The 22,417-nt window shown below is 41.0% G+C and overlaps 1 protein-coding gene and 1 long non-coding RNA gene across 3 annotated transcripts in view; one reads left to right on the top strand and one right to left on the bottom strand.

The window, feature by feature from the left end:
• Positions 1 to 1,860: 1,860 nt before the first annotated feature.
• On the bottom strand, positions 1,861 to 22,039 carry LOC108797436. The gene is made up of 4 exons (XR_001941888.1): positions 21,958 to 22,039; positions 15,925 to 15,928; positions 12,242 to 12,245; positions 1,861 to 1,871 (listed from the first exon to the last, which is right to left on the bottom strand). It is a non-coding gene; the product is annotated as an uncharacterized LOC108797436 (long non-coding RNA).
• The window catches only part of COG5 (component of oligomeric golgi complex 5), a 244,561-nt gene continuing 224,268 nt past the window's right edge, over positions 2,125 to 22,417 (top strand). For both annotated transcript variants that reach the window (XM_018569023.1, XM_018569022.1), the window contains exons 1-6: positions 2,125 to 2,235; positions 3,858 to 3,997; positions 9,009 to 9,066; positions 18,773 to 18,827; positions 18,916 to 18,985; positions 21,960 to 22,080. In XM_018569023.1, the coding sequence (XP_018424525.1) occupies positions 2,133 to 2,235; positions 3,858 to 3,997; positions 9,009 to 9,066; positions 18,773 to 18,827; positions 18,916 to 18,985; positions 21,960 to 22,080 (547 nt within the window). In that variant the 5' untranslated portion in view covers positions 2,125 to 2,132. The remainder of the gene's footprint in view (positions 2,236 to 3,857; positions 3,998 to 9,008; positions 9,067 to 18,772; positions 18,828 to 18,915; positions 18,986 to 21,959; positions 22,081 to 22,417) is intronic.

Genomic DNA, 22,417 nt, shown 5'->3' with positions numbered 1-22,417 from the left:
ACCGGAGTGATCGTCTGATCTCCGGTGTTTGTAAATAACTGGGGACACATATAGTACTATGTGTCCCCAGTTATGAATGAACAGGCTGCGATCTACATCACAGCCTGTTCATTCAAGAATTTATGAATGGGGACTAGCACTCACTACAGAGGCTCCTCCCCATTCAGAAACTAATGATAGTAAAATATTTTTACTATCATTAGTTTGTGAATGAATGAGAAGCCTCTGTACTGAGGCTTCTCATTCATTGAGTGCTGGGGCTGCAGAAAAAGAAATTGAGGACTTATGTCCTCAATTTCTTTTTCTATTTCAAAAGGGAAATGTCAGGGGTCTATTTAGACCCCAGATATTTCGCCGCAGCCCCCCCAACAGTAAAAAAATAAAAATTAAAAAATAAATAGAAAATGTAAAAAAAATTAAAAATAGAAATGTAAAAAATAAAATTAAAAAATGTGTACAAAAAAATAATAAAAATAAGCACAACCCCTCCCTCCCTCCACATAACATACATTCACACATATTGTGGTGCACACCATGCACATGCGCTGCAGTGCGTTGTTAGAACGCATCAGTGCATGATCTTATTTATTTTCTTTTTTAAAAAACATTAAATTAACTGTGGCAGCGCATGGCAAAGCTTTGTGACTCATTGCCATGCGTTGTGATACCTTGTGTTGCAATTAAATATACACCTGTATCATTTTATCACAACACAAACACCAAAACAATTTTTTACATAAGTCGATTATTTACAGTTTTGCGTACCTTCATTTTTTTACCTTTTCGCAAAAAGGCGCAATTACAAATTTGCTAATATTTGTTATTTATTAACTCAATACAGTTTTATCTTTTAGATTTAGTCAGAAAATATTTTTTTTTGTGCACGGATACTGATTTTGGTGTGTTTTAACAATTGAATTGTATATTTTTAACGGTTTAAAATTAATTTGAGAAACATTTGCGCAATTGGGCCTACAAATTTAGTATCACCATCTTTTTATTCTACCGGGCCTGCGCTTTCAGAAAATATATGGTTTGGGGGGTCTTTTACAAACGCTAGCAACGCAGCAGTTGAAAATCAAATCAATAGTAAAAAATTGCAGAAAATTCAAAAATGGCTTGGCCAGATGATTTGAAAAATGTTCCGGAGGGCTTGGCAGCGAAAGGGTTAAACACCCAACACCAGAAATCCCATGATTTCCAACGGCCCTTGTTCACACCTGAGCAGGAAAACGCCAAGTGCAGAAAAAAAGTACATGAGCTTTTTTTTGGCAGTTTCAAGCTCGTTTTTGCCTCATAGAGACGCCAGAAAATGCACTGCAGAAGCGAGTTGGACATTTTTGTGTATGTTTTTGCGCATTTGTACATTTGTTCGTCCATTGACTGCAATGTTTCTTAAGCTGCCAGTCAAAACATACGTCTTCATGTTCACGCGTAAAAATGTGCAAATAACTGCATGCTGAACCCGCGCGAACAAACATGCAAAAACGATGCTGCCTAGGCATGATACCGGCCTTAAAGTGCAACTAAGGAGTACTGTACTGAAGGAGAATCTGCCCAATAGGACACAGATGGCAAAAACAAAAAGTTGGAAGGGGTCATAACCCTCCCTTACTCTATTCAAAGCTAAAAAAAAAATCACTTGAGGAAGAGACAGGCTGGAGGGAGCGCTGTAGGAACCAGTTGGGATCGTGGTTCGGGTCAGTATATCTCTGTTATTTTCCTCCCTAGACAGAACCCTTAACCCCTGCAGTGCTGGGGTAGCTCCTCTGCAAGGGTTAAGATTTGATTTGCCCGGAGCTTTGCTTTAATGTTGAATTTCCCAGATAATGAAAGTTCGGAACTGGCTGCCTGGTGCGGGCACAGGTCTCCTCATTCTTCTCACCCAGCCCCATAGCGATGTTTTCAGAAGCCTGCAGAATAACAAGAGAACCCAGGAGAGAAGAGAAAACTGCATACAGCAAAGATTGTCCAGATAACCAGTTCTGCAGAGGACAGTGTGCGTACTAAAGGAAGGGAAGATACCGTCCGGGCAGAGGCAGGGAAGACGTGCGAGCTCCTCAGCTGTCATTACAACATGTTCTCTCTTCCCTCATGTGACGTACCGTGCGCGACAGCCGAGGCGCCGGATTATGACGTCACGTGTGGTTGGCAGTGACAGAGTTGCTGACATGGAGGGGAGAGACGGTTCAGATCCAGGGGGAGCGATGTCTGTCAGGGATATGCTGCGGGACGGTGAGTGGAATAATGTTGTATTAAACGCCTGTCTGACTCATGTCATAGGATACCAGCTTTGCTTTTCTTGCATGACACTTTTTGTTGAATATTATCACTGAGAAGCGATGGGGGATGGAGGAGGCAGACTGACAGGTGGAAGTTTAGTTGTGGGGTAGATCTGCAATGACAATGATCTAGATCTGTACACTAACAATATTATGTTTAATATGTCTTTATTTAATCATGAGTGCAGGAACCAATCTGAATTCCCTCTGCTGAGGGACTGTGCCTGTAGTCTGAGCACTCACACCTGATCTGAGCATGTTTCAGGACTTTAGAAGTGTTTTTCTGGCTTGAATGTTTGTGTATTAGCCAGTGGAAAGCTAGTTACATGGAGTGGGTGACAGTCGGTAGGTACATGTTATATGCATTTTTCAGGTGCTTACATTGAGATCTATGGGGCTAATAATGAGCAAGTCTGCCCGAAAAGAAGCTCAATTACTTTTCCCAGCAACACATCACTCACATGTGAATGGACACCTTTGAAAATAATGGCACCCTTCATGTGGAGTGTTGTTGCACTTTGGGAAACACGTGACAAAACACTGAGGTGTGAATGGGGGCTTACACACTTTCTAACACCCACTTCTGAGTGACATGTAGACGTGTGTGTGTATGTATACAAAATCCACCACCGCACTGCAAGGGCTAAATGCTAATTAAAGCAGACCTTAGAAAATGGTGCCAGGGAGTTACATCATCAGTGGTCATCCAGTGACCAATGACAGAGAAAAGTGGGCGGGCGACAGACCTGCTACTTACAGCCTGGATTGGACAGCACTAGAGGAGAGCACACTTGTAAGGTAAGTGTGCCATAATATGCAATATTGTTGTGCATACGTCTAAATTATAGTAGTATACCACCCAACAAACAGAGGTTTAGTTCCAGTTTTATGTTTCCTGGACACATTGCACGTCATTACTTGGTTTAGCCTTTGCAGAAGCAAGTTTGGCAGCTGCCCTGACCTAAATATTAAGCCAGCAAGCAAAAAAATCACTTACTGCCATCTCCTGTTTTTTCTTAAAGTGACACTAAACTCAGGAGTTAAATCTTAAAATTACATTCAAGTACCTTAACTATTATCAATAATGCATCTTCTCTGAATTGGGGCTGACACTGTCCTTCCTTCTGTAAGGGTGGCTACTTTTGTTTCCCATGGTCCCTATGTGTGTTGTAAAGTAGTCACCACTCCAAGCTCACTCCCATGATGGACTACAATCTCATGTTTAGTTTACTAATTTGTATTGAGATTATAGTCCATTTTGGGAGCCTGCTTGGAGTGGCCACCCCCCAGAAGGAAGGACAGTGTCAGCACCAATTCATAGTTGATTTGAGGATCTACAGCCAAGTGATACACAAATAAGATACATTTTTGTTAATAGTTAAGGCATTTTCAAGATTTAACTCCTGAGCTTAGTGTCACTTTAAATTTAAAAGTTATACCGAAAAGGAATATTAACTATTGTTTGTTCACAACCCAAACAATAGTTGGTCTAAAATATTGTTTTTTAAGAAGTGCAATATCCTTTAGTAAAGCATTCAAAATAACTGTAAATTATTTGTTTTTTTTTCTTTTCAGAATGTTACACAGACTTTTTGCATGATGATTTTGATGTTAAAACATACACCTCCCAGTCCATTCATCAGGCTGTGATTGCAGAGCAGCTTGCAAAGCTTGCTCAAGGCATCAGTCAGTTGGATAAAGAATTGCATTTTCAGGTAATGTAGTGAAGTATGGACAATTAAAGTGGCATTAGAGGTGTGTGTGTGTCCCTATTCTGCTGTAACACTTACCTTATTTGTTGCCTCTTCATCCGATTATCTTCATTCCACTGTTTTCCGACAGACCCTCCAGGGCTGATGCAGATCTCTGATCCACTGCAGACTCCCCATGTCCCACAGTGCCTCTCCACCATGCGCGCTCCCGGCTGCCAGGCAGCGTCCCTTCACTTTCGTTACTCTTTTCTCCCCTCTGCTCTACTGCGCATGCGCCCGCAAACTTTCGCCTTTACAGCTGTTCGTGAGCCGGGAGTTCTTCAGCCAGGAGCGAGCGGCGCTGGAACAGGTAAGTAATTAGGTGTTTGCCTGCTAATTTGCCTACAAATTAGATATTTGCCTACAACTGCTAATTTTTCCTGGACTGGCCAGCCCAACAAATTCAGCCCAAGAGCTGACCGTTTGATGCTAAAAGAAGCCTTGAACAACACCAACATTTAATTGCAGGATTTTACCTCTTGTAACAGTTGCGGTCAAAGTGCATGCATCAACAATCAGAATGAGATTGTATTAATTCAACCTGCATGAGAGTTGTGTTAGGAAAAAGCCTTTGTTGTCCAAAAAAACATTATAGCAAGATAACAGTTTGCAATTGAGCACATAGGCAAAGACCAGGCCTTCTAGTACATTGTTCTTAGGACTGATGCATCAAAGTTAGAGTTGTTTGGTCAGAGTAACAGTAAACATGTTTGCCACAAACCAAAGACAGCATTTCAGAAGAATAATCTTCTAACAGCTGTGAAACATGGTGCTGGGAATGTTATGCTTTGGGATTGCTATGCTGCTGGACCTGGGCAGCTTACAGTCATTGATTCAGCTATTAAGTTTGCATCATATCAAAGTGTGCCTGATGAGAATATGATGCCATCTGTCCAAAAGTTCAAGTTGAACCAGAAATGGATATTTAAACATGGTAATAATCCAAAGCATGCCATCATCCCACTAAGCAATATCTGTAAAGAAAAGAACGGGGCTTGTGAACAGTCATTGGCCAGCATGGTCACCTGACCAATGAGTGCTTGCCATTTGCGAGTGTTATTCAAGATGCCTAGTGCACTGCTGCAGTGCGGTGTACTGTGTACAGACCGTACACTGGCTATTGTGGGGGAAATTGACTGTTCCATGCAAGGTATGACCAGCGGGGATGGAGAGAGGGGCAGATTTGTATGGGTAATTTTATTTTCTCACATTTGGTGAGAAAATGGAATTACCTTTTATCTTTGTTTTGCAAAGCCCAGAAATTCATTGCTGTGGCTTAAGCAATGCACAGATAGATAAACATAAGCATAGTCCTGAGACGAGAGATGAGAAACAGCTCATTTCTATTTAGTTCAATCTGAGTTTATTGAATTTTCAAATACATTACAAGGAGGTAAACATGCAAGTTCACCTTGACACAAAAAAAAAACATAATACAGACGATAAAGGAAAAGTAAAAGCCTGTAGGTCAGTAGGCAGGGTATAAGTGGTTTCAAAGTATAACATTACTGATAGCACACAGGACACAATGTTCTATATAAAATCCTACAGGTTGGTACAGGTTCTGGGCAGCCTGCACCGTCCTCTCCCAACAGCACCCATCTTGGGGCGTGAGGACAGGGCAAGGGGGGAAACCTCACAGGTGAATGCATTGTGTGTCTCGGGCTATAGCACACATGAGAATGGTAACCAGCTGCATTTGCTCAGCTCAGGGAGAAGGTGCCAGGGGGAAGGTTCCACAGGGGGGAAGAAGCGAAAAGGTAGATAGAGGAAGAGGAGAGAGGTCCTGCCGAGGTGCGCAGATAGAGGTTCATGGAAGGGGATGTTAGTCTCCTACCCCCAGACATGGTGGCCAACGGTGTCCTCCGGGAGGCAAGTTAAGATGAGAGTGTAGCCTGGAATCCGTCAGTGTTCCTGAAAACGATCCAGGCGGACCATGTATGTACATATTTATCTCCCTCACCCCGTTCTCCAGCTAGGAGGCCCTCTAGGTCCGCAATGCAGTCCATTTCCACAACCCATTCCGCAAGGGTGGGCACCACAGGTGTACGCCAAAGCTCATTTCCATTTTATTTGAGCTCCAAAAAAATATTATGACACTTCATTCCATCATCTGCCCTTCTCACTTCAGTTATGCTCAATGTGAAAAGATGGCCATGCACCAGTAGAATTTCGTTCAGATAAATTTGTTTTCGGAATGCTTGTTTGATTTTCTAATCGTTTTTGGGGTCAAATTGATGACTTTGCCCGTAATGACGAAAAAAAATTGAAGGAACGGGATGGAAAAATGTTTTAAGGGAGCAAAAGTTTACCAAGGAATGTGGGTTTCATTTAAGACAATCCAGTCATTTCTGAAATTGCATATTGAAATCACACGAAATTTCGAAAGACATTTGTCAAGTCTCTGATGACATTGTCAAATGTTCTGACGAGATTCTTCATATGAACATGCGTATGAAAATCTACCAGTGTATAGCCAGCTTTATTGTCCAGTGTTTACATGGAAAGACATAACAGAAAAAGTTATGCAAAAAAAATTGTTAATGGTAGTTTGGTTATTACTAGGAATGCACGGATACTATTTTCTCCAGACCGAGTAACGATACTTTTCCTCAAGTACTCGCTGATACCAATTATCGATATAATTTTTTTTTTTTAATCTCATATGACAGTTTTTCTTAAACAATACAGACAAATACATTTTAAGACAGTGGTGGAGCACCAGGGCCTGGTTGCAGCTGCAATATATTGCCATGCAGAATACCATCAGCTATAGAGGACTGCAAATCTCAGCAGCACATTATACAGCAATGCAGAATACCACCGGCTTTAGAGGACTACAAATCCCAGCAATACATTATACAGCAATGCAGAATACCATCAGCTATGGAGGACTACAAATCACTGCAGTACATTATACAGCAATGCAGAATGGCACTGGCTATAGAGGAATACATATCCCAGCAATGCAGACTGGCACTGGCTATAGAGGACTACAAATCACTGCAATACATTGTGCAGCAATGCAGAATTGGCACTGGCTATAGAGGACTACAAATCACTGCAATACATTGTGCAGCAATGCAGAATGGCACTGGCTATAGAGGACTACAAATCACTGCAATACATTACAGCAATGCAGAATAATATTATATGATTATGCTACATACTTTGTGCTGCTGCACTGGGGTGCCAGCCTGATGTCTTGAGCGGAAGGTCTCGGGTAGGGTGCAAAGGGTCTTAGGAGGATTTGTGCACCGGTGGAAGCGATGTATACAGTTGCTGCATGGTTACCAAGAAGTTTAACCTTTGTGTGTGTGTACGAGTATGTGTGTGTATTCCAGTCATTAAGATTACATGTACCCCTGTATGTTACAGTCTCTGAGGAAGGTATCTACAATGAGTTTTGAATGATTCAATACTCTCTGCTGATACCACTGCTTGTGGCAGAGAGTTCCAAAATGTAACCACTCTGACTGAAAAGAAGCCCCTACTCCCTGTGTGGTTAAATCTTTTCTCCACCAGGTTTAGGTGGTGGCCTCTAGTCTTTGTTATGAAGTTTACTGTAAAAAGTTTATTGCTGATGTTGCCATCACCACTGAACATTTTGTACATCAAAATCATGTCCCCTCTTAATCACCTCACTTCTAGCGTGAACAATTTAGTAACCTTGTCTCATAGCTTTGGTCCTCCTGCCCCTTAATCAGTTTGGTTGCCCTTCTCTGGACTCTCTCCAGCTCAAGGACATCCTTTCTGTGGATTGGTGACCAAAATTGAACCTCATACTCAAGATGTGGCCGAACCAGTGATATATAAAGTGGCAAAATGATTGCTTTGTCACTACAGTACATTCCTTTTTAATGCATGACAGTACTCTGCTAGCTTTGTTTGCCGCAGCTTGGCATTGCAAGCTATTGTTCAATCTGTGGCCTACTATGACCCCCAAATCTTTTTCCATTTCTGACTTCCCTAGTGGAGTTCCCATTAATATGTATTCCACTTGCCTGTTTTTAACCTGACAATTCTTTCCTTTACATTTTTCAACATTAAACCTCATCTACCATATAGTTGCCCACTCCCATATTTTATCCAGGTTCTCCTGTAATGTTATAATGTCTTAGTCCGTGTCTATTACTCTCCCATTTTTATTATCATCTGCAAACACAGAAACATGGCTAAACAATATTGGCCTAGGACAGAACCCTGGGGCACGCCACTCTCGATTTTAGACCAATTTGAAAAAGAGCCATTTATCAATACTCTCTGGACACGTTCCAGTAGCCAGTTCTGTATCCATGTACATTTACACACCATTTCATCTATGCCCATAGACATTAGTATTGGAGCATTGTCACGAGTACTCATAAAAATACATGATATCGGTGCCTCCTTAGTTATTACCCCAATTCTGCCACATTCATAAGTGCTGATGTATGGGTACATTAAATAGTTTAGTCTTAACTCCACGCTATTTTACCTCCCATAGGATTTTTTTTTTATTTTTGCCCTTCCAGTCCTGCAATTTACAGCTTTGGCACACAGCACAGCCCTGTCTATCAGGACATAAGCCCTGAGTTCTCTCAGCTGTAGTTCCTTAACACTTACAGGTCTTGTTCCTGCCACCATCCTGTAACTTGAGAGTAAAAGGAGAAACAGAACACTGGTAAACTAATCTCTTCACCACTCTGCTTTCTCCTGCTATCAACATATTCCTTGCATCAAAGCACAATTAATTGGCTCCTTGTGCTGATTTTCCCTTTCCTAGTCGAAATGCTGTTGTACAGGGATTACAAGAGGCTGATACCAGGTCAAATTCAGGTACTTGCACTGCTTGCATTAAAAATAACATTTATGATTTATAAGTAAAAAGAGCTGCATGCATGTTTTTATGATGTTATAACTGCCTGGAGGTCGGCTTTAAACATCTTGGAAAATGTTTGAATCGTTCTTTTATATCATTTTTTTGTTGTTGTAGGTAGTTGCACGACATGAAGACCTATTGGCACAAGCAACTGGTATGGAGTCTCTAGAAGGTAAGTTTGTATTTCTTTACTGTAAGTTTTCATTTGCAATGTCATGAAAGGTGAATTGAATGATCTTTATTTTTGGCTACTGTAAAATACTTTTTAACAATAACTTTTGTTTTTCGCATCCATGTTTAGTATTTAACCCCTTCGTGACAGGAGACAGACACTGTATGTCCCCACATATAAGTGCCCAAATGGCTGCTCACGTACACTGTACGTGATCAGCTATTTGGGGCTCTGTAATGCCAGTAACCGCTGAGATCAGAGGTTACTGTTCATTAATGGATGCCTCAGTATTGAAGTATCCATTAATGAAAGAGTTCATCTTTTTCAGACACCCGATCCCTTTCAGGCATCGGATGTCTGATAGTGATAGCAGAGCGGTATTTACTGCACTTGTTGTCACCGCTTGACAGCCGGTATAGATCGGCATCCCGACGTGTACCGGCTTTTTTCTAAATGTTACAGAATAGAAACATTTAGCTACATGTTTCTATTGTGAAAGTAAGTAAGGATCAGTGTCACTAAAGTTATTATTGGCTGTTCCTAAGTTTGGAGCAGCCTAACCACAACCGAAAATTTAAATATGTGTGTGTATGTATGTATTTATATACAATGAAAATCTGCAAATGCAGATTTGTTTTTCACCCTAAGTGGTTCATTTTTAAATTTAACCCCCTCATGACGGTGATGTTCAAAGTATGTCACTGAAACTTAAGCTGGCCACAGACCTTACAAGCAAGGTTGTAAGATAATTAAAAAAACGTACGATCTGCCCATCTTGGACAGGCAGATCGTATTTGCGATAATCGCAAGCCCGCCCTGCTGAGGGGCGGCCTTCTGATGACCACAATGCTGAACAGGCAGTGTGCACTTGCGCACACCGGCCCATGCGGCATTTATCTTACGAACATACCACACACCTGCCGACAATCGTACGATTCTCGGCGGGTTTTCGAACATGTTCCTAAGATAAAAGTCATGCGACCGTACAGTAGAAACGGTCGCACGCCTTCCACACACCTTGCGATAATCCATACGATCGCGGGATTTCCCGCGATTATCGTACGATTATCGCAAGGTGTGTGGGCACCTTTAGTGTGACACTTAGTGACAGTGACATTGTATGCCAGGTGACTACTATTAGCTTTTAGAGAAAAAAAAACGCAAAATGTTACCTTTTAGTTTTAGACTGAGAAGTGCAGTCAAATGTCTAAAATCCTAGGGATGTGAGGTGTTTCCAAATAAAGGACAAATAAATTAATTTACTTTAATGCATTTATTTAGCTGTGCTATTTTTCTAAAAAATAATAATCAAAACTAGGTAAAAAAAAATTTCTTGAAGTTTTTTTTTTTCTAATTTTTTTCATATTCTATTCGTCCTAAGTGAGGTGTTAAGTACAGATATTTGATATACATGTATAGCCCTATCTGTCCTCTAAAAAACAATATATAATATGTGTCGGTGCACTTAGTAAGAAAGTATATTACTGCCGTGGAAGAATCACACAGCAAAAATGGAACGAACAAACTAAAAAGAAGCTCAGTCATGAAGGTGTTAAGAAAGGGATCCTGCAGTATGCTAGAATGTTAAAGCATTACATTATTGACGGAAGGAAATGATTGCATTGCTCTAATTCAGGGATGTCCAAACTGCGGCCCTCCAGCTGTGGTGGAACTACGAATCCCATGAGGCTTTGCAAGATTCTCACAGCCACAGATATGACTCCCGCAGAGAGATGCTTCATGGGATTTGTAGTTTCACCACAGCTGGAGGGCCGGAGTTTGGACATCCCTGCTCTAATGTTACAGACAGAGGATAAAATATAAGTATACATTTTAGCAAACATGTAGCCTTACTCCGAGGGGCCGCTGGAGGGCACCCAGAGTACAGCGTACTCATGGGAATGAATGGGGCTGTATCGCATATGCACGGTATGAAGAGATCCTGGCAGGAACGGATGTTAGAGGAAAGATCACTGGTTAGGGGTGGAGGGAAAGTATGTCAGATGGGCATCACTGATGGTGGTGGGGGGAAATTATTAAAGGATGAGATTGCTAAATGTAAAGCTGTCTTTTTAAAGTCAGGTAAATATTCTAAGTATTCCATATGAGTATTATTTTGTGTTTATTCAGCCAGCAGTTGGGGCTGTGCATGTTTTCCACATTCTCTTTACAACCTGCAGCAAGAAGCATGCTGCTTACAGAGCTCAATAGCTGAAGCTGTAATTTACCCCCACAAGTGAACAAGTATCTAGTGGATCATCCTTTATAGGGCATCTTTTGTCAGTGGTTTCAGTCAGACCAAACCTGCCTCAAGGCAGACAGCTACTGTTGTGTCCTGGAAATGCACAGCATTAGAGGTTATCTGCTTTGTAAATTCTCGCTGAAGCTAAACTAACATTTACAAGCTGAATTAAAAAAAGGTGATGTGTTTAGGGCTTTAGTGAGAACTAACTTTGATCCTATAAGGATTTGGTGTGCTGGTGACGTTTCTGCAATTTAGTGAGAACCTGCCATAGAGACATACACTATGTTGGCAAAAGTATTGGGACGCCTGCCTTTACACACCCATGAACTTTAATGGCATCCCATCTTAGTCAGTAGGGTTCAATATTGAGTTGGCCCACCCTTTTCCGCTATAACAGCTTCAACTCTTCTGGGAAGGCGTCCACAAGGTTTAGGAGTGTGTCTATGGGAATGTTTGACCATTCTTCCAGAAGCACATTTGTGAGGTCAGGTACTGATGTTGGACAAGAAGGCCGGGCTCGCAGTCTCCGGGCTCGCAGTCTATCCGGTTGAGGTCAGGACTCTGTGCAGGCCAGTCAAGTTTCTCCACCCCAAACTTGCTCATCCATGTCTTTATGGACCTTGCTTTGTGCACTGGTGCGCAGTCATGTTGGAACAGGAAGGGGCCATCCCCAAACTGTTCCCACGAAGTTGGGAGCATGGAATTGTCCAAAATGTCTTGGTATGCTGATGCCTTAAGAGTTCCCTTCACTGGAACTAAGGGGCCAAGCCCAACCCCTGAGAAATAACCCCACACCATAATCCCCCCTCCACCAAACTTTACACTTGGCATAATGCAGTCAGGCAAGTACCTTTCTCCCGGCAACTGCCAAACCCAGACACATCCATCGGATTGCCAGACAGAGAACCGTGATTCATCACTCCAGAGAACACGTCTCCACTTCTCTTGAGTCCAGTGGCGGCGTGCTTTACACCACTGCATCTGACGCTTTGCATTGCACTTGGTGATGTAAGGTTTGAATGCAGCTGCTTGGCCATGGAAACCCATTCCATGAAGCTCTCTACGCACTGTTGTTGTGCCAATCTGGAGGTCTGTAGCTATTGACTCTGCAGACAGTTGGCAACTTCTGTGCACTATGCGCTGACCCCGCTCTGTCATTGTATGTGGCCTACCACTGCGTGGCTGAGTTGCTGTTGTTCCCAGTTGCTTCCACTTTGTTATAATCCCACTAACAGTTGACCGTGGACTATTTAGTAGCAAGGACATTTCACGGATTGCAATTGAACTGGTGACAACCTATCACGGTACCGCGCTTGATTTCACTGAGCTCCTGAGAGCGACCCATTCTTTCACAAATGTTTGTAGAAGCAGTCTAAATGCCTAGGCACTGGATTTTATACACCTGTGGCCAATGGAAATGATTGGAACACCTGAATTGGAGGGGCGTCCCAATACTTTTGGCAATATAGTGTATGTATTTGCCACTGTTTTTAACTCTTTCCGGAAATGGTATTTACATAGTTGTCTTGCCAATACTCTGGCTACAGTACTTTCTGAGCCACTGACTAAGTACACAACAATGATGTTTGTACAGCTGATCCGCTTACTTGTTTTGGGTCAGTGACCTGGTGTAATGAAGGCAGAGGATCAACATGACAATAGGGCAACTAGCTTTCTCTAAAGGAAGCCATTAATGGCAGGCCTTGTATGTTTCCAATAAGAGATATGATAAAGAGTGTTTTCTAACTAGGTATTGGTAGCTCCCTTGTTTCTATCATGACCTCTATTCCTTTTTGCTGTGTAACAATAGTAGGGACACATCTATACAACATTCAATAGTATGTGGAGGAGTTTGAGCAGACGGGAAGCCATAACCCTGGATCTGGGAAAGCAATCCAACAGGGATTATTGGTTTTATAGTGAAATGGTTCACCTGTACTCCTGGCCTCCGCTATATGCCCTGCTGGAGCCGGGTAGATCTGTTTGGTGAGGATTGGCCCAGTTGAATATCAAACGTCAGTGCTTTAGATCACTACTGCTCAGTAAATGAGTGAGTCTATCACTACGGGCTGTTTTTTGCCATTTGTGAGGGTTTGGTAATTTAGTGAAATCAGTTTAGATCTACTGAGCTGGTAAAAATAGAAGACAGGGCCTGACATCTAAAGCTGACCACACACTGTAATCTTTTTATAGGCAGGACAGCTTTCTGACAGCGGTGCTAATTGATTGCCATCACTATTTGCCCAAAGATTTTCTGATTGAATAATGAGGGACGGAAAGGTGCAGTCAGGAGAACCCACTGTATGAATTTCAGCCGGTTCATCAAAAACTGGCCAACATTTGCTTAGCGTATGGCCAGCTTTAGGCAGATTTCTTGCCTCATTTTAGAGATTATACCTGACTATATGCTGTGGGCTACATCTTCACCACTTTCCTTTGCTCGCGTTTATAAATCATTCTCTTTGTCTAAGAAATGAGCACATTTCTCCTTCGACACAGCTCTGAAGAATTCTGAGACGTGGGGTTTTGCTGCTAGAAGCAGCAGCATAACCCTATGTGTCGGAATTCTTCAGAGCTGTGTCCCTCAATGGACTCCCAGAAAATGATTTTACAGTAAGAATAAAAACCTATTATTATATTTACTCACTCTGGGGATGCTGAGACCATTTTTTGCTGAACATTCAGTCTGGGAATGGGCATATGCATTATGTAGTACAACTGGTATGTGAAGAGAGAGAGAGAGAGAGAGAGAGAGAGTGTCTAATGTTTCTCATAAGATAAAGCCTAGAAAACGTTTCTATACAGTAGAAATCACAAAATGCATTTCATGTAATTAGATATATACTTTACCACTGTAAGACTGTCCTCATTATGTAGCTGAAATTTCATCTGAAATCTAAGAGTGACACAACCGATGCATAAACAATGTATTTCTTGGAAGTCTAGACATGAAATAACCGGACCATAAAGATATATGAAGTGTTTTTCTTGCCTCATGCTTAGTTTTATTCCAAGGTCAGGACAGAGAACTACAAAATGCAGACATGAGGATAATTCTTGCACATTGCAAGAAACCCTTTTATCTTTTGTTTATATTTCTAGTTATTGCCTACTTTAGGTGAATGGATAGAGTCAACTAGAATTCTTAGTATAGTATTTCATTCTGCTAATAAAAGATTGTGCTTTCAATGTAACTGTATTCATGCGAAGCCTAGTACCTACAAGCCAACCTCTGGAATGACCGGCGCATGTACTAGTTCTATGTGGAAAAGAGTATGTTTAACATTTTACATGTTATGCATTTTCACATTCAAGTTCACAGTTAAAATCGCCTATTAAGTGCTAATTAGCTGATTTTAGCAGCCCTAGTCATTTTTTTTTTTTTTCTAGTATTTCCGTACTGATCCTTTATCACCTGCTACAGCCTGGCTGCTGTCCAGCCCTTTGAGCATAAGGAGAGATTTTCCTCTGCATTGAGAATAAAGCTGGCCATACACCTGTAGATTATCTGCAGATTTTCTATGGTCAGATGGAAAAAGTGCAACGGATTCCTCCGTCTATGCTAAACTGTGTGGATGGAGGAATCTCCCACCGGGCCAACCTTCAGTATCTTGCTAGTCGGCCCCGCTGGCTCTCAAAACACCGGAACAATCTGATTGGATGCAGGCATTGTTCAGGTGTTTTGACAGCCAGCGGGGCCGACCAGCAAGATTACGGAAGCTTGGCCCAGGTGGAGATTACTCCTTCCACACAGTTAAGTGTAGATGGAGGAATCTGTTGCACCTTTTCCATCTGACCATAGAAAGTCTGCAGATCATTGTAAGGTGTATGGCCAGCTTTAGTTTCATAGTTGCATCAGGATGGAAAAGGGTACAGCAAATGGGCTTTATAACTATGACAGAAGATGGGTGAACAGCCAATCAAGTGAATTTGTGGCAAGGAAGAAGACAGCTGGTTATGCATTGTTTTATAAGTATGCTTCCGATTTCCTGTGTATAGTGTGTAATTTATTCATACTGGGGAGAAAGCAATATTTGCATATTTCTTATGTAGGCCGTGGTTTGTGTTTTACTGCGCCTGCTTTGGCACTCTTGGTTGCAAGTCTGTTGGTCTCCTAACTTACGGAAAACAAAAGGCTGGTCATGTAGAATAATCGACACCTTATGTGAGATCAGTAAGACAGTAACTAGAAAAAAATTATTATACAATCTGCATGGTTTTGTTCCTCTTGTAGTAAGAAGTATTCACTTTCTAGTATATCTGTTATTCTAGATGTCCTTCTAGAGGGCATAGGTCTAGGTCTGACCCTCTGTACCTTGAGAGTTCAAATTATGTCCCTGTCAGTGTTTCTGGATAAGCTATAAGATCTGTTAATTGGTTGGCTTATGTCAGACGGGGCGATGCACACAGTCATGCTCCCTGGGATCTTTCTTTGGTTCTGAATGGATTAACCAAATCTCAATTTAAGCCCATACAAAAATCCTTGATTAGGTTTCTGACACTCAAAATGACTTCCTTGCTGGCAGCTTTCACAGTTAGGAGAGTGGTGACATGCAGGCCTCACCGAAGCCTATTTGTCATTCTGGATAGTAATTCTGGAGTCATTTTTAAACCTGCCTATAGTAGTATCTACCATTCACAGAAGTCAGGAAATTCATGTACCTCCTTTTGTGAGAACTCCAAAAATGGGGAGAAGAGGACTTTCACTGCTTGGATGTCCGCTAATGTCTTTTACAGTACCTGGAATCGACAAAAAAACTTAAAAGATTGTCATCTTTATGGTGCTTTTCAGTGGCCCTAGGAAGTGTCCTCGGGCATCAAAAACTCAGTGACTAGATGGAGATGTCATCACCTTTTGTTTTTATTAAGGAGAGGGAAGTCTGTTCCCATCTTTAGTTAAGGCACCAATTCTTGGCAGCATCATAGACTGAAAGATCAGGAGCATTTGCAGGTCGGTTACATGGTTTCATGCAAACCCCTTCATCAAAAATGATAGAGTGGTGGTTCTTTCCCAGCAAGACCTAGGTTTCAGCAGGAAAGTTCTACAAAGTGTTGTCCCACCCTCGGGTATTTTTATTTACTATTATTATTTTCGTGTGTGCAGAGGATTAGGATGGATAAAACACAACAGAACAATATAACTACTGTATGTTCACTTTTATTCTTTTTGTAGCATTGAATTATGAGCTTAGTATTGGAACATAATGGGCATGCTTAGTGCATTCCTCTGTGTGTGGTCATCTTTTTATTTGTTTTTAATCAAATTTGTGTAAGGTTCTGAGGTTTAAAGGATTATCATGTAAAACATACAGACAAACAATCAACTAACTGAAAGTTTATTGGAAACTATTATTTCAAGTCAAAGATTAAAACAAAACATCTGACACTTCCCACAAATCATTGCAAATTCCTGTCAGATCTCTAAAAACAAAAATGGTGTTTTGGTGTATTATGCTTTTCCATAGGTAGTATGGCTTTAAGCACATGGTGAACAAGGGTGAAGCTAATTTAGGGCTTCTTCTTAATGTGTTCCTTAAGTAAGGGCAAGCTGCATGTCTCAGAACCATTGATTTTATCCATGGTTCGTGTATGTGATGGTGGCAGACATGCATTTTGCATTTTGCTATTTTGTATAGTGTCAGAGCTCAGGCAGCTTATTTGCTTACCATTTGCTTACCATCTAAATAATGTTGAGTTAGCAGTTGTTAATTCACATGGTCTTGACTTTATTTTTGATTGCTGGCTTCATTCCTGCTAATGATTCCTTCCTTAATGTATTTTGTTGTCCCCCTTTTGTTCTTCTATCTCCCCATGTGTAAATCTCAGAACAGTATCTCCATGGCCACCAATGTGAATCGGATAGATTACTTGTTGTATTCTTTGTCGTCCAGCAGGTGGAGCTCTGACCACATTTGATCTATTTTGCAAACCCATGCCAAGTTTTATATATAAACATAATCTTACCAAATCCTTGTGTTCACAGGTTGTTTCACATAGAGTATATGTTCAGCTTTCTTTTTTTATGTAAAGCGAATGCAGCAAGTGTTAGAAGATTTATTTTTAGTGGTTAAGAAATGCTGCATTTCCTTATTAAAATGATTTGCATGTCATCAGATCCTTTATTAGTTTATATATGTAATTGTGATTAACAGGGCAATTTTTTACATAATGGCATTTGTAAATTGTACATTAAAACTGTTGATATAGTATATAATAGTACAGCGATTATAAATAAAGTTTTTACTGTAACATTTTGCTGAAATTTTTTGTTTTCTGTTCTCACATTTTATGTGCTTGCTGTTTCATATTTGCATGATTGAATTTAATGTGCAGCTAGCTACTTTCTCCCACTTGCGACCAATCCATTTGTCAGCAGCTACCATGTTTTATGTGATTACCGTATATACTCGAGTATAAGCCGCCCCGTGACGCTGACTCGAGTATAAGGCGAGGGGGGCATTTTTCAGCACAAAAAATGGGCTGAAAAACTCAGCTTATACTCGAGTATATACGGTATCTATCAAAGTGAGTGAGAAGAGCTTTTCTTGTCTGTAACAGCCATTCAAAATTTATTTTGCATTTTTAACTGGGAAATGTTGATGGTTTGAAGTTGATTGGCTGCTATAGATAACAAGTAATTGTCTTGGGCACTCATTTTGCACACATTAGCATACATTGTATTGCTTTCTATTATTCTGAGCATTTACATTGAGGGGGGAACAGTGAACCACAGTTGCTGTGTAAGTCTACGTAGCAGGAAAAAGCCTGGCATTATAGAAATGTGGGAGCATTGTTGAAAAGGAAGATGAAGGGTCAGAGGTCATGTGAAGTCTGACGACTGCTGGCTTGTCCACAGCCACGAGGGTTCACTTTAAATACCTAGAAGGGGCTTGTGCCCCAAAAACCTGGACACAGTGTAATGCAAATCTCCGCCATCCTTTTGAGGTTGAGAGGCGGGTCTCTCCCACTCATTACCGGTTGTGTCTCTACTTAACTATAGGAAAATGTGTGTGAATAGGATGATAACATTTTTAAAAAGAGCAAAGATAATTAGTGTCGGGTGCTCCAGTAATGTCTGGCAATGTATGGTCTGAGCGGTTTAATTTGGGAAAAAAATAATTCTGATGACCTGCTCTTCACAACAGAACTCTATGGAAGTGCAATATGGTTCAGTCAATAGATTTTAAAGAACCTCATTAGACGAGTTTTTGATGCACATGGGATGGATTGCAAAAGGAGTTATAAAACGAGTTCCTACAAATATAAATATGGTAGGCTATGCTGTACATATCTCACAGATATGATTATAAAAAAAACACACAGGGATTGCTATGGATTTGCATGTGTCTTTTGTACATGATAACACAAGGGAAACATTGAACAAGAGTGATGTTCATTGGAATGTGTGTGTCTCTCTTTATGTACTTATATTTACTTCCCTATTGCATGTCATTTTTGCAGGCGTTCTTCAGATGATGCAGGCTAGAATTGGTGCTTTGCAAAGTGCAATTGACAGGTATGTATGACATACTAGTGGTAAAATGCATTGTCAATGTTAGATATGTATTAAAGTAACACAAAAATCATCTTTGTTTTCATTGTAGAATAAGAGCAAAGATTGTAGATCCTTATAACAAAATTGTGTCCCGCACTGCACAGCTGGCACGCCTTCAGGTATGACTATTAATCTGAAAATAAAAAAATGTATTTTCTATAACGAGAAAGCCTATTGTGACAGTCATGTAACAAAACCATTGAAATCATTCATGATGGTGAAATCTAGTACTAAACTCAGACAATAAAGTAATAGGTACTTACACATAATTGTACTTAAGGATCCAATAAAAAAGGGCATTTACATCTTTCTTGGAAATCTCTTTTGTAAAACCTGTCTCTTTACAGAAAGTGCCTACATGTACACGGGTGGTCAAGTTTGTACCCTAAAACAAACCTGACTTGGCCTAAAATATATCTAAAGTAACAACAGTGCTTGCAACGTCCTGCAGGTACCCGTGTTAGTCTTCCTATCCGTCTCTGTGGAGCCTCTTGGGTCCCTTTTTTATATGAGGGTTTAAACTTGGCCAAAAGTCAGGGCCCGATGTGCATCCTGGACCTACTATCCAAGGGGCTTCACAGTAGCACACAGAAGACAAACACAGGTCAGTGCTAGTGATGCACCCACATTTCAGCCGCTGAAACATATCGGCTGAAAATGGTACTTTGGCCGAAATGTCGAAAGTACCATCTTTCAGACTAAATTGCGGTGCATCCATAGTTTCTCTTGCTATGTGTCCCCTCTGACACAGAACACTGTCCATCGGTGAGGAGAGAAACTGTCAGTAGGCTGGGTGGGAAGGAGAGCGCTGTGAGACGCGATGTCACAGGAGGCCGAACTTTCCTTCCGCCCCGCTCAGCCTCCTGTGACAGATCAGGATGGAGAGCAGTGTGGGGGCGGAGGCTGCCGGAGTAGGCAGAGCTGGTGGTGTGGGGGAGGAGTCAGCTGTCAAATGAGACTGAGCTCTCCTCCTGCACCCCTGGCTCAGCCCCCTGTGACAGCTGAAAGAGTCAGGATGGAGAACGGTATACAAACACTCAGCAATCAGTGTTTGTAAATAATTGAGGACATAGTAATTTACTGTGTCCCCAAATATGAATGAATAGGAAGTGCTCTACATCACTTCCTGTTCATTCATGATTGTGAACATTAGGGATGCACAGATACATTTTGAGTACCAGTGCAGATTCTTGGCATATTCATGAGAACTACCAGGGTTGCAGCTGGGACCTAGCTCAGGCACTCCACCACTGTCCTGAAATCATTAGTCTGTGTTTGTTTTAGAAAAACTGTCACATGACGACAAACAAAAATGTATCAGTACTCGTACTTGTAAGTACAAGGCAAGTACCAGTACTTGTACTCGCAAAACTGGTATCTGTGCATCCCTTTATTTATATTTATAAAAACAAAATCGTACATTAAAACACAGATGTACAAATCCCAGGAGCTCCGTGTGCTCCTTACAAATGGCAGCTGCCTCCTAATTTTTGAATTTTTATCTGGTATAGTCTTTTAGCGCAAAAGTATCGGTACCCCTACTTGTACCGAGTATTGTACTTGGTATCTGTGCAACCCTAGTGAACATAGTAAAAATACTATATACGCAAGTTATGAATGAACAGGATCACTCAGTATAGAGGATTCCTGTTCATTCATAACAGGGGCTGCAGAAAAAGAGATTGAGATCCTCGATCTCTTTCTCCATTTTAAAAGGGAAATATCAGGGGTCTGTTTAGGCCCCTGATATTTTACCCAGAGCCAATGACCGTAAAGTTAGAAAATAAAAATGTGTAATACAAAATAAAAATGCATAAATAAAAATAAAATATTTTTTTTAGAAATAAGGTTAGAAAAAAAAAAAATTGGTTTCAGTTTCGGCCTGACAATTTTTTTGGTTTTGGCCAGAAAATGTCATATCGGTAGTCACTTAGTCAGTGCTGCTGTCAACATTGTAAGCCAGATCAGGTTTAACTTAAGAAACTAGAGTTTAGCAAAGCCAGTGTATATGTACACTGCAAGCAGAGCTTCAGGCAGAGAGGTGTTTGTAGTTTCTGTTGTGTAAAAAAAGGTACCTCTGATTTGCTTTCTGCCACACCCAGATAATTGCTTTGTAGTATAAAATCCATACTTTCCTCAATGCCAGATCCAGCCAGAAGATGTGGCTGTACTTCCAGCCTGCTGCTCCAGCTCTCATACATGGAATCACTACTGTTGTTTATCTGCCCGCCCTCCCCTTGTCCATTCAAAGAACGTTCTGTGAACGGACAAGGGGAGAGGGCATAAGATAAACAACTCTAGTACTTCCATGTATGAGAGCTGCAGGTCTCATAGCCACAGCGCGCTGGAAGAACCGCTGTAGCTGTACTATCTGTCATGAATATAAGTATGAATTTTATACTACAAAGCAGTGATCTGGATGTGGCATGAACTTCATTAGTGGTAACTTTTATTACACACCAGAAATGACAGACCTCTGTCTGGAATTCCGCTTTAAGCATTTTTTTAAACTTTGTAACAAAAATGTTTCTAGGAAACAAGCAACATATAGTTTGTAAAAATATCAGTTCTTCTTGAAGAAGAAAGAGGTAGGGGCGCTGGGTGTTCTCAGTCAGATCTTAAGTAGTGTAGAGGGATTGATTTGTCCTTGGGCAGCTCCCTCAGGAGTGGTGGCCGAAGGTCAGCTCTTTGCTTGCATATGGACTTGTTGAGCACAGAGGAAATTGCCAAAAGCAGACCATGTAAAGTCTGGATTCAATTTATATGCAGACTCGTATCATAAAAAGCTAACGCGTGTCAGAAGTTCAAAGGGTCCTCCTTTATCAGGGATTGGTACTGTTGAACAAAGTGTGTACTGATCCTGCGAGATAATTAGTATGATTAGATGCTGGTTAATTATTATTTTCTGTCTGTGTCATCAAGATATACATTTACTCCACAACCACCCAAAATTAAATGCATTTTTTGTACCAGAAAAGTTACATGCGTTGTAATGTAAATCCATGTTGTGAGATACTTTAGGTGCTATTCTAGGAATTATATTGCAACCTGTAATGTATAATAATTCAACGACAAAAACTATTTTATTTACAGTCTGCTTGTGATTTGCTGCGGAGAATTATACGCATCTTGTATCTTAGTAAGAGGCTTCAGGGCCAGCTGCAGGGCGGCAGCAGGGAGATAACTAAAGCTGCACAGAGTCTTAATGAACTGGGTAAGTTCTTACTTTTTTAAAGCTTCCTTTTGTTGTGTTTTCTTTCTTGATTTTTGATTCTAATTATTTTATGGCGACAGCATAATTTAGATATATGCAGATTGCTTGATATCAAGTGTGTTCCACCTTTTGTTGCCACAGTCCACTAAGCTATTTGCCTGAAGTCGGTTGACTTTACCCAGTAGGGGGTTTTACAGTGTGTCGTGATATGGGTAATAAACAGGCTTTCACTAGTTGTCTGGGAAAAGTTCCTGCTGACTTTTGTTCCAGCAGCAGTATGGTTAAACATAAATTGTTACATTGTCGGATGGCTGCTGTGCAGAATTATAATTGTCAG

Source organism: Nanorana parkeri, unplaced genomic scaffold, assembly GCF_000935625.1.
Source record: "Nanorana parkeri isolate BGI_ZX_2015 unplaced genomic scaffold, ASM93562v1 scaffold1276, whole genome shotgun sequence".
Lineage (NCBI taxonomy): Eukaryota > Metazoa > Chordata > Amphibia > Anura > Dicroglossidae > Nanorana > Nanorana parkeri.
Note: the sequence above shows the minus strand (reverse complement) of the source record. Positions and strands in the feature narration are given on the sequence as shown.